Source organism: Artemia franciscana, chromosome 10 (genome assembly GCF_032884065.1).
Source record: "Artemia franciscana chromosome 10, ASM3288406v1, whole genome shotgun sequence".
NCBI classification, from domain to species: Eukaryota; Metazoa; Arthropoda; class Branchiopoda; order Anostraca; family Artemiidae; genus Artemia; species Artemia franciscana.
This window is the reverse complement of record NC_088872.1, coordinates 9,578,673-9,596,888: the sequence shown is the minus strand read 5'-3', so window position 1 is coordinate 9,596,888 and position 18,216 is coordinate 9,578,673. Positions and strand designations below refer to the sequence as shown.

The window sequence follows — 18,216 nt, the reverse complement described above, 5'->3', positions numbered from 1 at the left end:
GGGATTAAGTCGTCCTCAGAGACATTGTTACTAGATTTTTCGACTATGTTGAACAAAATGGCTATCTCAAAATTTTTATCCGGTGACTTTGGGGAAAAAATCAGCGTGGGAGGGGGTTGCCCACCAATTTTTTGGTCACTTAAAAGTGCACTAGAACTTTTAATTTCCGTTCGAAGGAGCCCTCTAGCGTCATTCTAGGACCCCTGGGTCGGTAAGATCACCCCTGGGGAAAAAACAACAAAAAAAACAACAAATAAACACGCATCCGTGATTTGTGTTCTGGCAAAAAATTCAAAATGTCACATGTTTTTAAGATAGGAGCTTGAAACCTCTACGGTAGGGTTCTCTGATACGTTGAATCTGATGGTGTGATTCTCATTAATATTCTATGACTTTTAGGGGGTGTTTCCCCTTTTTTCGAAAATAGGGCAAATTTTCCCAGGCTCGTAATTTTTGACGGGTAAGACTAAACTTGATGAAACTTACATATTGAAAATCAGCATAAGATCCAATTCTTTTGATGTATCTATTCCTATAAAAATTCCGTTTTTAGAGTTTCGGTTGCTATTGGACCGGGTCGCTCCTTACTTACAGTTCTTTACCACGAACTGTTTAATATTTTATTTCATCATACGTCTAGGGATTTTTTCATCATAAATCCTAGTGAAATAGCCCTTAGTTTCCGGTTTTAATCGTTGTTATGTTTCAGGTGTAAACTGTTGAGAATTAGTATATCTTTTTATTGATGTATTTGATTTTAGCTAAGAAACTATTGGGAAATGAGGAAAGTGCACTCTCATTTATTTGACTTTGATATCACTTCTCCTTGGCCAGCACTTCAACAGGAACTAACTACTCTTGTCAGAATGAAGGATGGCTCCTATCTTTTCCTTTTTCGCGTTGGTGAGTAATATTTTTGTTCAATTAATTTAGAACTAATATTTAGAAACAGGGTTGCCAGAGGAAGCACATTTGCAATATTTATGGTAATCCTTCCCAGAATAATGACTGAAGAGCGCACCAAAAGGAAATAATTGTTCTTACTACTTTCCAACAAAGTTAGTAGATTCTGAAAAGATTAGGCTTTACGATCCATCACTCTCCCTCTCTCTGTGCTTCTCTCTTTCTCTTTATCTCTTTCTCTCTCTCTCTCTCTCTCTCTCTCTCTCTCTATATATATATATATATATATATATATATATATATATATATATATATATATATATATATATATACTAGCTGTTGGGGTGGCGCTTCGCGCCACCCCAACACCTAGTTGGTGGGGGCGCTTCGCGCCCCCCCCAAGCCCCCCCGCGCGCGTAAGTCGTTACGCGCCATAATAGTTACGCGCCATTGTAGTTGTGTCCCTATGTCCCACCTGTGAATATAGATAGATAAATATATATGGTTTTAACTACGTAAAACTTGCGAATATACAACATTCTTTGCTGTCCCATTGTCTTTGCATATAAATAGATTGTCAGGTTTACCGACTCTTGAACATGCAACATATAATGGTCCATGGGAAAACAATCTGTATTCAGATCTATACCTCATGATTCTAATGATTGCCCTTGAGCTTTGTTGATGGTGATTGCTAATCGACCATTCCCTGTCCCGGTGTCCCGGTCGTCATTTACATCCCCCTGTTTCCCCCGGTGTCCCCGTTGTAGTTGTGTCCCTGTGTCCCGGTCGTCATTTATATTCCCTGTGTCCCGGTCGTCATTTGTATCCCGGTGTACCGGTCTGTATATACATTCGTTTTTTAGTTTTGTTTTTCTCCTTTATTTTTTTCCTTTTTTTTTTCTTTTTTAGTTTATTTAGATTTTTAGATTTTTTAGTTTTTTTATTAGTTTTTAGTTTTTTTTTCTTTTTAGTTTTTTTGTAGTTTTTACCTTCTTTTTAGTTTTGTTAATTTTTTTTTTTACTTGTGTCCTGGTCGTCATTTATACTCCCTGTGTCCCGGTGCTTTGTTGATTGCTAATCGAACATTCCTTTTGTCCTGGTCGCTTTCTCTTTGAGTGTCGTCATTTATTTTTTTCTTTTTTAGTTCTTTTAGTTTTTACCTTTTTTAGTTTTTTTTTAGTTTTTAGTTTTTTTAGTTTTTTACCTTTTTTTAGTTTTTTTAGTTTTTTTAGTTTTTTAGCTTTTTTATTTTTTTTATTAGTTTTTAGTTTTTTTGTAGTTTTTGCCTTTTTTTTAGTTTTTTTAGTTTTTTAGCTTTTTTATTAGTTTTTAGTTTTTTTTGTAGTTTTTGCCTTTTTTTAGTTTATTTAGTTTTTTAGCTTTTTTATTTTTTTTATTAGTTTTTAGTTTTTTTTGTAGTTTTTGCCTTTTTTTAGTTTTTTCAGTTTTGACGTCACCTGATCCAGTTTTTTCAGGTGACGTCACCTGATCCACGATCCACAGATCCACAAACAACTTATTTTTATATATATAGATAGTTTTTTTTTTTTTACTTATGTCCTGGTCGTCATTTATACTCCCTGTGTCCCGGTGCTTTGTTGATTGCTAATCGAACATTCCTTTTGTCCTGGTCGCTTTCTCTTTGAGTGTCGTCATTTATTAGTTTTTTCCTTTTTTTTTTAGTTTTTTATTGGTTTTTACCTTTATTTTAGCTTATTTTTCAGTTTTTTCCTTTTTTTTAGTTTTTTTTTATTTTTTATTTTTTTTAGTTTTTTACCTTTTTTTAGTTTTTTTAGTTTTTTTAGTTTTTTAGCTTTTTTACTTTTTTTATTAGTTTTTAGTTTTTTTTTGTAGTTTTTGCCTTTTTTTAGTTTTTTCAGTTTTTTTTTTAGTTTTTTATTGGTTTTTACCTTTATAGTTTTTTTAGTTTTTTAGCTTTTTTATTTTTTTTATTAGTTTTTAGTTTTTTTTGTAGTTTTTGCCTTTTTTTAGTTTTTTCAGTTTTGACGTCACCTAATCCAGTTTTTTCAGGTGACGTCACCTGACACATCCATCCATCCATCCACAGACAGACAACTTATTTTTATATATATAGATATATATATATATATATATATGTATTTTTTGGATGTTTGTCATTTATTTTTCGTCGGGAAATTTTAACTTTCTTTTATAAAAATCAGATTCAATATCCTTTTTTTAGGTGGGAAATAAAAGACAAACGTTTAAAAAGAAAAACGAATATTTAGCAAAGATTCTTCTTGTATTGTTTCATATTTTGAGTACCTAATGAAAAAAATAACTTCAATCTTTCAAGTTGTCAGTGTCCTTTCAGGCTTTCAATCTTTCTCATCCCTACCCTTTAATCCTAGCAAAAAGATTTCTCTTATCAGTTTCTGCTGGGTGTCTAAACACCAACAAGAGCTAAGAGCTCATATGGCACTTATGACGAGGCAAGAAGAGCTAAGAGCCAAGAGATCATATGGTATGAGCTCTAGCAAAATTCTACGAATCAATAGATTGATTTAAAAGAAAAATAAGAGGCTTAATGCCGGTCAGGATTTAAAATAAAGCTCTGAGTCACGATGTTCTTCTAAATATCAAAATTCATTAAGATCCGATCACCCACTCGTTTGTTATAATACCTAATTTTTTATGGCACTTGGTATTAACCAAGTGACATATAGCAGTCGCCAATTCTGTCGGTCTGTCTGTCGGTCTGTCGGTCCCGGTTTTGCTACTTTAGGCACTTCCAGGTAAGCTAGGACGATGAAATTTGGCAAGCATATCAGGGACCGGACCAGATTAAATTAGAAATAGTCGTTTTCTCGATTTGCCGATTTAACCATCTGGGGGGGAGTGGGGGCCCGGTTAATTCGCAAAAAATAGAAAAAATGAAGTATTTTTAACTTATCAGCGGGTGATTGGATCTTAATGAAATTTGATGTTTGGAATGATATTGTGTCTCAGAACTCTTATTTTAAATCCCGACCGGATCTGATGACATTGGGGGGAGTTGGAGGGGGAAAACCTAAAGTCCCGGTTTTGCTACTTTAGGCACTTCCAGGTAAGCTAGGACGATGAAATTTGGCAAGCCTATCAGGGACCGGACCAAATTAAATTAGAAATAGTCGTTTTCCCGATTTGACCATCTGGGGGGGGGGAGTAGGGGCCGGTTAATTCGGAAAAAATAGAAAAAATGAAGTATTTTTAACTTATGAGCAGGTGATTGGATCTTAATGAAATTTGATGTTTGGAATGATATTGTGTCTCAGAGCTCTTATTTTAAATCCCGACTGGGTCTGATGACATTGGGGGGAGTTGGAGGGGGGAAACCTAAAATCTTGGAAAACACTTAGAGTAGAGGGATCGGGATGAAACTTGATGGGAAAAATAAGCGCAAGTCCCAGATACATGATTGACATAATCGGAACTGATTTGCTCTCTTTGGGGTAGTTGGGGGTGGGAGTAATCCTTAAAAATTAGGAAAATGAGGTATTTTCAACTTACGAACGGGTGATCGGATCTCAATGAAATTTGATGTTTAGAAGGATATCGTGTCTTAGAGCTCTTATTTTAAACCCCGACCGGATCTGGTGATGGGGGCGGGGAGTTGGGAGGGGGAAACCTAAAACTTGGAAAACACTTAGAGTGGAGGGATCGGGATGAAACATGGTGGGAAAAATAAACACAAGTCCTAGATATATGATTGACATAAACGGAACGGATCCGCTCTCTTTTGGGTAGTTGGGGGGGGGGGTATTTCTGAAAAAATAAAAAAAAATGAGGGATTTTTAACTTACGAACGGGTGATCGGATCTCAATGAAATTTGATATTTAGAAGGATATCGTGGCTCAGAACTCTTATTTTAAACCCGACAGGATCTGGTGACATTGGGGGGGGGGAGTTGGGAGGGAGAAACCTAAAAATTGGAAAACACTTAGAGTGGAGGGATCGGGATGAAACTTGGTGGAAAAAAAAACACGAGTCCTAGATACATGATTGACATAACCAGAACGGATCCGCTCTCTTTGGGGTAGTTGGGGGGGGGGGTTAATTCTGAAAAATTAGAAAAAATGAGGTATTTTTAACTTACGAACGGGTGATTGGATCTCCATGAAATTTGATTTTTAGAAGGATATCGTGTCTCAAAGCTCTTATTTTAAATCCTGACCAGATCTGGTGACATTGGGGGAAGTTTGGGGTGGGGAGACCTAAAATGATGGGAAACACTTAGATTGGAGGGATTGGGATGAAACTTGGTTGGAAAAATAAGCAGAAGTCTTGCATAAGTGATTTACATGATTGGAACGGATCCGCTCAGTTGCGGGGGGGGGGGGGGGTAATTCTGAAAAATAAGAAAAATGACGTATTTTTTAACTACGAAGGAGTGATCGGATCTTCATGAAACTTCATATTTAGAAGGACCTCGTAACTCCGATATCTTATTTTAAATCTCAACCGGATCAAGCGTAATTGGGGTGGGGGGCAGTTGGGGGGACCGGAAATCTTAGAAAATACTTAAAGCGGTGAGATCAGGATGAAACTGGATGGGAAGAATAGAAACCTGTCTAAGATACGTGACTGACATAACTGGACCGGATCTGCTCTCTTTGGTGGAATTGGGGGGGGGGGGGTAATTTTGAAAATTGAGGTATTTGGAACTTACGAAAGGGTGACCAGATCTTAATGAAGTTTGATATTTAGAAGGATCTTGTGCTTTAAAGTTCTAATTTCAAATTCCGACCAGATCCTGTGACATTCGGGGGAGTTGGAGGGGGAAACCGGAATTCTTGGAAAACATGAAAATTGGAGTATTTATATCTTACGAATAGATGATCGGATCGTAATGAAATTTGATTTTTAGAAGGAATTCATGTCTCAGAGCTCTGATTTCAAATCCCGACCAGATCTTTTGACATTGTGGGGATTTGGAGGGGGAAATCTTGGAAAAACACTTGGAGTGTAGGAATCGGGATGAAGCTTGGTGGATAAAATAAACAAATGTCCTTGATACGTGATTGACAGAATCGTACTGGATTCGCTCTCTTTGGGGGAGCTGGGGGGAGGGGTTCAGTGATTTGGCGAGTTCGGTGCTTCTGGACGTGCTAGGGCGATGAAAATTGGTAGGCGTGTCAGGGAGCTGCACAATTTGACTTGATAAAGTCGTTTTCCCAGATTTGACCATCTGGGGGGCAAAAGGGAGAGGAAAAATTAGAAAAAATTAGGTATTTATAACTTACGAGTGGGTGATCGGATCTTAATGAATTTTGATATTTAGAAGGACTTTGTGACTCAGAGCTCTTATTTTAAATCTTGACCGGCATTAAGCCTCTTATTTTCCTTTTTAAATCAATCTATTGATTCATAGAATTTTGTTAGAGCTCATACCATATGATCTCTTGGCTCTTAGCTCTTCTCGCCTCGTCACAAGTGCCATATGAGCTGTTAGCTCTTGTTCTAATTTTTCCTCTCCCTTTAGCCCCCCCCCCTCCCGATGGTCGAATCTGGGAAAACGACTTTATCAAGTCAATTTTTGCAGCTCCCTGACATGCCTACCAATTTTCATCGTCCTAGTACGTCCAGAAGCACCAAACTCGCCAAATCACGGAACCCCTCCCCCCAACTCCCCCAAAGAGAGCGAATCCAGTACGGTTCCGTCGATCACGTATCAAGGACATTTGCTTATTCAATCCACCAAGCTTCATCCCGATTCCTCCACTCCAAGTGTTTTCCAAGATTTCCCCCTCCAACTCCCCCTAGTGTCAAAAGATCTGGTTGAGATTTGAAATAAGAGCTCTGAGACATGAATTCCTTCTAAATATCAAATTTCAGTAAGATCCGATCACCTATTCGTAAAATAAAAATACCCCAATTTTCACGTTTTCCAAGAATTCTGGTTTTCCCCTCCAACTCCCCCTAATGTCACAGGATCTGGTCTGAATTTAAAATTAGAGCTTTAAACCCTTCTAAATATCAAATTTCATTAAGATCTGGTCACCCTTACGTACGTTAAAAATACCTCAATGTTCAAAATTACCCTCCCCCTCACCCAACTCCACCAAAGAGAGCAGATCCGGTACGATTATGTCAGTCTTTTCTCTTAGACAGGTTTTTATTCTTCCCGTCCAGTTTCATCCTGATCTCACCGCTTAAGTATCTTCTAAGATTTCCGGTTCTCCTCAACTCCCCCCCCCCAATTACGCTGGATCCGGTTGAGATTTAAAATAAGAGATCTGGGTCACAAGGTCCTTCTAAATATGAAGTTTCATGAAGATCCGATCACTCCTTCGTAAGTTAAAATACGTCATTTTTCTAATTTTTCAGAATTAACTCCCCCCACCCTCCCAATAGAGCGGATCCGTTCCAATTATGTAAATCAAGTATCTAAGACTTCTGCTTATTTTTCCCACCAAGTTTCATCCCGATCCCTCCAATCTAAGCGTTTTCCATGATTTTAGGTTCCCCCGCCCTAAACTCCCCCCAATGTCACCAGATCCGGTCGGGACTTAAAAAAAGACCTTTGTGACACGATACCCTTCTAAATATCAAATTTCATTGAGATCTGATCACCCGTTCGTAAGTTAAAAATACCTCATTTTTTCTAATTTTTCAGAAAAATATTCTAATTCTTATTCTCCCGTTCGTAATAACCCTGATAACCCGTTCGTAAGTTAAAAATACCTCATTTTTTCTAATTTTTCAGAAATAACCCCCCCCCCCCCCAACTACCCCAAAGAAAGTGGATCCGTTCCGTTTATGTCAATCATGTGTCTAGGACTTGTGTTTATTTTTCCCACCAAGTTTCATCCCGATCCCTCCACTCTAATTGTTTTCCAAGATTTTAGGTTTCCCCCTCCCAACTCCCCCCCCCCAATTTCACCAGATCCGGTCAAGATTTATAATAACAGCTCTGAGACACGGTATCCTTCCAAACATTAAATTTTATTGAGATCTGATCAACCGTTCGTAAGTTAAAAATACTTCAATTTTTCTATTTTTTCCGAATTAACGGGCCCACCACTCCCCCCCCAGATGGTCAAATCGGGAAAACGACTATTTCTAATTTAATCTGGTCCAGTCCCTGATACGCCTGCCAAATTTCATCGTCCTAGCTTACCTGGAAGTGCCTAAAGTAGCAAAACTGGGACCGAGAGACCGACAGAATTTGCGATCGCTATATGTCACTTGGTTAATACCAAGTGCCATAAAACTAATTAGCAATAGAAGCAAATGGAATTCCCCGACAGGTTTTAACATGCACATTTTCTGCAAGTTGTAAGCCCTTAGTTTAGTAAAGATTAAATAATGGAAGTATCGTCAAAAGAGAAACATGTTTCACGATTTTAGAAAAAAAAGTTAAAAAAAAGTTTGGTTATCCTTTCTTTAAATTTTATCGTCATCTCGAAAAAAACTCCCTGAGTTTCATGGTCATAAAAAGCAATTGCTTCTAAACGAGTTCTACCCAATGCCCAGAAGGCTAAGCATTAAACCAGGGTGGCACATAGCCGTAATTGTGTATGGCCCGACCGATTGGATCAAATGTCCTGAACTTAGAAATCTTGTGACTTTTACAGCTCCTCCTCACACTTGAGAGAAATTCCTCCTCACACATAATCAGGGTGGTGAACGCGATCCAGACGTATCACGGCCGTTTCTAAAACCTAGCCCCCCAGTATTACTATTTTGGATCTGTGCGTTTGGGTACTATTTGAAATTGTACCATGTGTATCAAATTTGAGCCAACAGTAGTGTGTAATGGACTTTTTGATTGGATGAAACTGATCGCAAAACATCACTCTCAGTTAGTCAGAAGCGTTCTTCACTGACGCAAAGCCATTGAAAGACAAAGTTATATAATATGCCTTTAATCAAAGCATCACTGACAGCCAATGAAAACCACTCTTTCTCGAGTGAAATTAGAATAAAACGCTACTGGAGGTTCAAGATTGAGACAGATAGCTCAAATCTGAGACAGGTGGCTCAAATACCAATACTGGGCGGTTGCCCAAACAAGACTGGTGAACTCCGTTCGGCACCCTGTTAATACTGTTTTCATATGGACTCTCGTTTCTGTGTTTATCTGTTGGATTTTTAAGATACATTGTGTCCTCTTCTAGAGTTTTATGTACTTCTAAAACATTCTTACAATTTTTTGAACTTTCAGGTCCATGGAATCCAAAGGTGTGTTCAGTGGACGAGATTCACCATCTAAACATAACTCTCCTCAGAATTGCAGCAACATGCAAAGCCACCGTTGAGAAAGGACTGACAGTCATTGTGGATTTTAAGAATTTTGGAATTTATCAGGCCCGCCACTTTACACCCTGCCATGCTAAACTCATAGTATCTATACTCCAGGTACTAAATTTTTAGTTTCTTATGTACGTTTCTTAGTTCCTTTTCGAGTCCTTTTCTCATTAAGGAGAACGTGGGAATTGCTCCTCTGAATATATTTACACATCCTTTATTTTTCAAGTAGTTGTGGAATTTCCATGTTGTCTTCTCGTTATTGTTTTATCTTTAGGTTCTATAACTCTACCTAAATAATCTAATCCCAAAGATAAAAGCTTGTTGTTCACAATAGTAGTTACCTATCTTCAGGTTTAACCGGGCAGATAGGGGGTAAACTATTGGAGTAACTAGCCCCTCGAGAGGTTTTTTCGCACACGTGGGTCTGACGCAATACTATAGCGAACGTGTTTAGTATACCTACGTAACAGGGTTTGCATGTTACGTCATGGGGAATGTTTTCTAAAAGACGCAGGTGCATTTTACGTAGTATGAGATTGTTTACCACGTTGGGGATAACGTAATCTTTGGTTACTCTATGAATTTATTGGGAGTAACGCAATCGCGCGTGATAAGGTAGACTTAGGGCCCGTAAGAAACCCCGCTTGAAATTGAGCATGGTGCATGCATGGCTGTTACGTAATGGCGGTATACATATGTGTGTTACGTAATAGCGGTGCATATGTGGGGGTTACGTAATGATAGTGCACACGTGGGATGGGACGCAATATTACACATGGGTGTTATGTAATGACGGGGGGCACACATGGGTGTTACGTAATGGCAGCGTACACATGGAATTTCACGTAATGACAGCGTAAACGCAGGATGTCACAAAATGAGGTAAAAACATCGCTGTAACATAATACCTTAAGAGATTTTTTTCGGGATTTCTTTTTCTTTCAAGGCTTTTTTCAGGGAACCTTTATATTCTAATGCTTTTTGTTTTCATGAGGATTTGAAAGGGCCATTTCCATTGAATAGAACTGTGTCCTATTTAGCTGGACCAGCAACTTATTTCAAATATTATGATTAAGGAAATAGATTCTGCGAAATAACCAATTCCAAATGCGTGGAATTCGCTTGTCCCGCTTACTAAAATGATTAAGCTATTGATTACGTGTTTCCCATGACTATAACAAACAAATACAACGTAGAAACAATAGGGAAAGTTTTTTCAAGACAATGGAAATTATTTATGTAGATATTTCGGCCCTATGTCCAAGGGCCGTCTTCAGCACAATACAATACTATATATATATATAAAAGAACTTACATCAAATTGTGAGAATTAAAACTGAATATAAAAACACTTATTAAAACATTTTTTTTTTTTAAGGTTTTCCTTTCTACAGGATTCTAAAATTTTTTGTTGATTGATAATATTAGCATGTTTTTTACCTAGACTAATAAAATAAAAGATATCATAGGTCAACTGCTCCCCATAAGCTAGACGAAAATAGCGACGAAGACCACACTGCCTTTCCATAACAAACAAATACAACGTAGAAACAATAGGGAAAGTTTTTTCAAGACAATGGAAATTATTTATGTAGATATTTCGGCCCTATGTCCAAGGGCCGTCTTCAGCACAATACAATACTATATATATATATAAAAGAACTTACATCAAATTGTGAGAATTAAAACTGAATATAAAAACACTTATTAAAACATTTTTTTTTTTTTAAGGTTTTCCTTTCTACAGGATTCTAAAAATTTTTGTTGATTGATAATATTAGCATGTTTTTTACCTAGACTAATAAAATAAAAGATATCATAGGTCAACTGCTCCCCATAAGCTAGACGAAAATAGCGACGAAGACCACACTGCCTTTCCATAACAAACAAATACAACGTAGAAACAATAGGGAAAGTTTTTTCAAGACAATGGAAATTATTTATGTAGATATTTCGGCCCTATGTCCAAGGGCCGTCTTCAGCACAATACAATACTATATATATATATAAAAGAACTTACATCAAATTGTGAGAATTAAAACTGAATATAAAAACACTTATTAAAACATTTTTTTTTTTTTTAAGGTTTTCCTTTCTACAGGATTCTAAAAATTTTGGTTGATTGATAATATTAGCATGTTTTTTACCTAGACTAATAAAATAAAAGATATCATAGGTCAACTGCTCCCCATAAGCTAGACGAAAATAGCGACGAAGACCACACTGCCTTTCCATAACAAACAAATACAACGTAGAAACAATAGGGAAAGTTTTTTCAAGACAATGGAAATTATTTATGTAGATATTTCGGCCCTATGTCCAAGGGCCGTCTTCAGCACAATACAATACTATATATATATATAAAAGAACTTACATCAAATTGTGAGAATTAAAACTGAATATAAAAACACTTATTAAAACATTTTTTTTTTTTTAAGGTTTTCCTTTCTACAGGATTCTAAAAATTTTTGTTGATTGATAATATTAGCATGTTTTTTACCTAGACTAATAAAATAAAAGATATCATAGGTCAACTGCTCCCCATAAGCTAGACGAAAATAGCGACGAAGACCACACTGCCTTTCCATAACAAACAAATACAACGTAGAAACAATAGGGAAAGTTTTTTCAAGACAATGGAAATTATTTATGTAGATATTTCGGCCCTATGTCCAAGGGCCGTCTTCAGCACAATACAATACTATATATATATATAAAAGAACTTACATCAAATTGTGAGAATTAAAACTGAATATAAAAACACTTATTAAAACATTTTTTTTTTTTTAAGGTTTTCCTTTCTACAGGATTCTAAAAATTTTTGTTGATTGATAATATTAGCATGTTTTTTACCTAGACTAATAAAATAAAAGATATCATAGGTCAACTGCTCCCCATAAGCTAGACGAAAATAGCGACGAAGACCACACTGCCTTTCCATAACAAACAAATACAACGTAGAAACAATAGGGAAAGTTTTTTCAAGACAATGGAAATTATTTATGTAGATATTTCGGCCCTATGTCCAAGGGCCGTCTTCAGCACAATACAATACTATATATATATATAAAAGAACTTACATCAAATTGTGAGAATTAAAACTGAATATAAAAACACTTATTAAAACATTTTTTTTTTTTTAAGGTTTTCCTTTCTACAGGATTCTAAAAATTTTTGTTGATTGATAATATTAGCATGTTTTTTACCTAGACTAATAAAATAAAAGATATCATAGGTCAACTGCTCCCCATAAGCTAGACGAAAATAGCGACGAAGACCACACTGCCTTTCCATAACAAACAAATACAACGTAGAAACAATAGGGAAAGTTTGTGATAAAAAGGGATGCTTTTTTTTATCCATAATTGAATCTACCGACATGGTAAAAAGTGCTTGATCGATTTTCGACCTTGATCGAGTCATGATGACCAAAAGATTGCAACGTGACTCAGCAGGCTATGGGATGATGACCAGACAATTGATAATCCAACATGATCTTTACTGTATTGACTTGCAAATCAATTGGTACTGCAACATGAACCAAGTTGGGAGTTCCAAGGACCTATAACATACGTAAAGTCATACGTTTAATCCAGAAATTGCAATCAAGAAAACAATCAAGAAATCGCTCAATATACCGTTAACTAGTGTTGTACGTGGTGACGCTTGAAAATTTGGCTACGTTCATCTGAAGACCCACCATGAATTAGAAACGCTCTTTTTGACGCCTAAGGCATACTCCTTCCCTAACCTTCACAAAGGACCACTTTTGTCCTACAATTTTGTAGGACCCACACCTTTAGAACCCAATGCGCCACCATACGGCATTACTGCCTCTGAAACAGGAGGCTCAATACGCGTATAGTTTCTTCGGTAATTCTAAATCAATTGACCATCTCGCAATTTCACGCAATAGCGTTTTGGCCTTCTTTTGGCTAGAATTGTTGTTTTACACCACGAAATGACAAAAAAGGCCGCTTTACTGTGGGACAGTTTTTCTGGCTAAAATAGATGTCTATGTTAACTGCTATTTTGTAGGACTACCTGCACCTTTAGAAACCAATTTGCCAAACTTCAGCATTACCGCCTCTGGAACATGAGGCTCAATGCACTTATAGTTCTTTCCATAATTCTAAATCAATTGACTACCTCAGAATTTTCATACAATAGCTTTTTGGCCTTCTTTTGGCTACAATTTTTGTTTTACACCACGAAATGACTGAAAATGCTGCTTTCCTTTGGGACAGTCTTTCTGACTGAAATAAATGTCTATGTTAACCGTTATTTTGTAGGACTGCCTGCACCTTTGTAATCCAATGCGCCATCGTACAGCATTACTGCCTCTGAAACAGGAGGCTCAACATTTGTATAGTATTTTCGATACTTCTAAATCAATTGACTATCTAAGAATTCTCACATAATTTCTTTTTGACATTCTTTTGGCTAGAATCGTTGTTTTGCACCACAAAATGCTTAAAAACGCCGCTTTGCTGTGGGGCAGTTTTTCGGCGAAAATAAATATCTTTGTTAACTGCTTATTTTTTAGGACTACCTGTGCCTTTAGAAATAAATGCACCACCGTAGAGCATTACTGCCCCTCTGGCACCCCTCATCATTCCTAAGACTTTTTTTATTTATTTTTTTACGATGTGCTATCTAATTCTGCTTTTCCCGCTTCTGACTCCGATTACAACTGTTCCACTTCCAATTCTGCTGGCTATCATTTTGGTTCAACTGATTCCAGTTCCTACTGCGCCCCCTTCAATCCCAAATACAAATCTAGCTCCGGTAGCGTCAGTTCCGGATTTCATACTTCCACCTTCCAGTTTCACAGCTCCGATCCTGTCAATTTCTCTCCAAGTTCCATCGATTCCAAGATTTTGTATGAGTCTCCCTCCGTGGTAATCTATGGCTGGCAAATGACACCCCTCTGGTGCACATTATCACGCCTAAGGGTATTTTGACCTTTTTTCCTAAAAAATAAATTTTTAAACTAAAAACTGACAATTGTTTCTACTTGAACTTGTTGCGTGCTGATATCTATTCATGAAACTTGTTGCGTGTTTGTTTTTCGCCTCGAGAAACTTGTAGATTGATTTTGCTCTTCGTGCCACTGATTTTGTTTGTGGAACTGATTTTGTTCATGGAACTTGTTGCGTGTTGATTTTTTGTCCAAGAAACTTGTTGTGTTCTGATTTTTGTTCATAAAACTTGTTGCATGCTCATGAATCTTGTACATTGATTTTTCTCCTCGTGAAACTGATTATGTTTATGGAACCTGTTGCGAGCGGATTTTTGTTCGTGGAACTTGTTGTGCGCTGATTTTTGTTCGGGAAACTTGTTGTATGTTTAATTTTCTCTTCGTGTAACTTATACATTGATTTATTCCTAGTGAAACTGATTTTGTTCATGGAACTTGTTTCGTGCTGATTTTTTGTTCATGGAACTTGCTGCGTCCCGACTTTTGTTCGTGAAACTTGTACATTGGTTTATCTTCTCGTGGAAGTGATTTTGTTCATGGAACTCATTAAGTCCTGATTTTTTTTTCGATCATGGAACTTGCCAGTCCTGATTTTTGTTAATGAAGCTTGTTGCTTGTTGATTTTTTTTTCTCTTCGTGAAACTTATGTATTTATTTTTTCCCCGTGAAACTAATTTTTTTTCATTGAACTAGCTGCGTGCTGATTATTTTTGTTCGTGGAACTTGCTGTGTGCTTAATTTCGTTCGTGAAACTTGTTGCTTGTTGATTTTTCTCTTCGTGAAACTTGTGCATAGATTATCTCTCCTCGTGAAACTGATTTTGTTCATGGATTTTGTTGCGTGCTTATTTTTTGTTAATTGAACGTGTTGCTTAATAATTTTTGTTAGTGAAACAAGCTGCATTTACATTTTTCTCTTCGTAAAACTTGTACATTCATTTTTCCCCTCGTGAACCAGTTTTTGTTCATGGAACTTGTTTCATGCTAATTTTCGTTCGTGAACCTTGTTTCAGGTTGATTTTTTTCTTTGTAAAACTTGTACATTGATTTATATCCTCGTGAAACTGATTTTGTTCATGGAACTTGTTGCTTGCTGATTTTTATTCGTAGAACTTGTTTCGTGCTGATTTTTATTCATGAAACTTTTTGCATGTTGATTTTTCTCTTTGTGAAACTTGTACGTTGATTTTTCTACTCGTGAAACTGATTTTTTTTCATGGAACTTGTTGCGTACTGATTTTTGTTCGTGGAACTTGTTGCGAACTGATTTTTGTTCGTGAAACTTGCTGCATGTTTATTTTTCTCTTCATGAAACATATATATATATTGATTTTTCTCCGCGTGAAACTGATTTTGTTCATGGATCTTGTAGGTTAGAATAGGCTTGGGGGACGGTACCAAGCGTGACAGAACCTACACCGAACCTGCACTTGGTAGGTAAGGTTAAGTTTGGTTAGATGACGCGTGAATCGAATGGCAGAAGTGTGATATCCGGAACTGATGCTACCGGAGCCAAATTTGGAGTTGGGATCGGAGGGGGCATGGTGGGAACAGAAATCGGTTGAACCGGGTTGGAAGCCAGCAGAATCGAAGATCGAGACGTTGTAACCTGGATCAGAAGCGGGGGTGAGAAATTGGATATCACTATATTAAAAAAATACCTAAAACTTCTTAGGAGTGGCGAGGGGTGCCAGAGAGGCAGTAATGCTGTACGGTGGCGCATTCGTTTCTAAAAGTGCAGGTAGTTCTACAAAATAAACGATTAATATAGATATTTTGGTGTGCATTTTTTGGTGTAAAACAACGATTCTAGCCATGATAATGCCAAAAAGCTATTGTTTAAAAATTCCGAGACAGTCAGCTGATTTAGAATTACCGAAAAAAACACACGCATATTGAACCTCCTGTTTCAGAAGCAGTAATAACGTACGGTGGCGCATTGGCGCGGTGGCACATTCTGCCCACTTTAGGGCAGATATGCGTTACAAATAACGCTTAAAATAAACATTTATTTTAGCAAAAAAGTCTGTTCCCCAGCAAAGCGGTATTGTCAGCCGTTCCGTGGTTTAAAACAACAATTCTAGCCAAATGAAGGAGAAAAGCTATTGTATGAATATTCCAATATAGTCAATTGATTTAGAATTACTGAAAAACTATACGTTTATTGAGCCTCCTGTTTCAGAGGTAGTTTTCCCCTAAAGTGGCACATTAGTTTCTAAAAGTCAGGTAGTCCTAAAAAAAACGGTTAACATCGATATTTATATTAACAAGAATGAATGAATGAACTTTATTACCCGTAAAGTATAAAAAACACAAAGTATGGAGTATTATGAATAAATAAACAAAAACAAATACGATAAACAGCGAAGAAATACAAAATTGAAACTAACAAAAGACAATATGGATTAATCAACCAGTATCAATATGGAAAAAAGGCTGCAGAGGGTCATAAACGTGAATAAAGTTGACAGTCTTTTTACATAAATCATCACTGGAAGACCGAATCCGAGAAGGAACATCTACTAAACCAAATCGAGCAATTATTTTTTTGTTTTGGTGCCATCTAGGAAGCCGGAGGAGGAATTTGCAATATCTGAAATAAGCCGTAGGTACAGTATGTCGATCTTTCTTACGAAACAGATGAGCCATGCCTGATAAAAACAAGAGCACAGGGGCGCAATAAGCGTTATAAATCATGCACAAACCGTTGCGGTTATAACGGCTTTTGTTTGGGGATATTTTTCCGTAAGCGACGCGTAGGTTTTTCACGGCTTGATTCACCAGGGATGAACAGGTAGCGGAAAGTGTTGGGCTGAAACACAGATCAAGCCAACTAACTAAAGAAGAACATGGTAGAACTGCAGTCCCAGTAACGAATGGAGCGACCGCATAAGGGCTATTAAAACAAATAAACTCGCATTTAGACGCATTAACTGACAGTCCAATCTTAGATAGTTCATTGGTTAATATAGTAAAATTAGAAAGCAGTCCACGGCGAGTCCGGGCAACAAGAAGAACGTCATCTGCATATGCAATAGAAGACAAACCAGTATTACCGTAAAAAACAGAACTTCTAAGGGGACGCAGGCACGATGCAAGCACGCATTTAAATATACTAGGAGACAATACGGCACCTTGACGAACTCCCTTATTAATTTTTACCGGGTCAGATATTTGGCCATTCCAGGTAACTTGAATTTTAGACTTTGAACACCAAGAAGACAATAAACTTAGTACGGAAGGATTAACACCTGAAGACGCAAGGGAAAATAGAGCCTGAGAGTGCACAATATTGTCAAAAGCTCCAGAAATATCAACAGTAAGACAGTATAAAGACATTTTAGCTTTTACGGCATCTTTCATGAGTCGGCTTAAAACATGATGTGCATGGGAGCAACCGAAACTTTTCCGAAAACCAAATTGAAAAGGCGTAAAATCACAATTCGACTCAATTTCTGGTAGTAACAAATGTTCAAGCAACTTACTTAAGAAACACGATACTGTAATGGGACGATAATTCATACATGACGTGGGGTCCTTGCCTCGCTTTTGAATAGACGTTACACGGCCACAAAGGAAACTATCAGGAACAAGCGACTGTGCTAAGCAAGACTGGAAAAATATTTGTAAATGGTTAAGTAGAGCAGGACAATCATAAGCAAAAAATCGGTAAGAAAGGCCGTCACCATCAAGGCTATTTGAACGCTTAATTTTTCTTAAAGCCCGGCGAATTTCAGATATTGCTACAGGCTGGACATGAGCCTGCAGGAGACGGTATGGTAAAAGCGGTTTAAGCAACTTATAATAAAAAGACTGAAGAAAACTATTAAATACACTGAACACACACTTATAATGATCAACAAAATTAGCTAGCTGGAGACAAGATAGGGTAGATGGGGAACATTTCTCACTATTAATAACCTTATTCCAGGAGGCCTTATCGGTGGGGCCTGGCCATGCTTTCAAGCGTGCCCTCTTCAAACTGGCCTTATATTCAAGTTTACACTTTTGTTTCACAGAGAAAACAGCTCCGGAAGATGGTCGGTCACATGATATCCACATACGTAGCCAAAATT

General features: G+C 37.1%; 1 protein-coding gene and 1 long non-coding RNA gene across 5 annotated transcripts in view; one reads left to right on the top strand and one right to left on the bottom strand.

Moving 5' to 3' along the window:
• LOC136031756 (alpha-tocopherol transfer protein-like) overlaps positions 1 to 18,216 on the top strand; it is a 79,873-nt gene that overhangs the window by 48,816 nt on the left and 12,841 nt on the right. For all 4 annotated transcript variants that reach the window (XM_065711486.1, XM_065711488.1, XM_065711484.1 and 1 more), the window contains exons 4-5: positions 762 to 903; positions 9,075 to 9,268. In XM_065711486.1, coding sequence (XP_065567558.1) covers positions 762 to 903; positions 9,075 to 9,268 — 336 coding nt within the window. The remainder of the gene's footprint in view (positions 1 to 761; positions 904 to 9,074; positions 9,269 to 18,216) is intronic.
• Positions 2,423 to 18,216, bottom strand: part of LOC136031757 (uncharacterized) — a 216,168-nt gene continuing 200,374 nt past the window's right edge. Inside the window, exon 2 of the long non-coding RNA XR_010618575.1 lies at positions 2,423 to 2,947. This is a non-coding gene — a long non-coding RNA (uncharacterized LOC136031757). The remainder of the gene's footprint in view (positions 2,948 to 18,216) is intronic.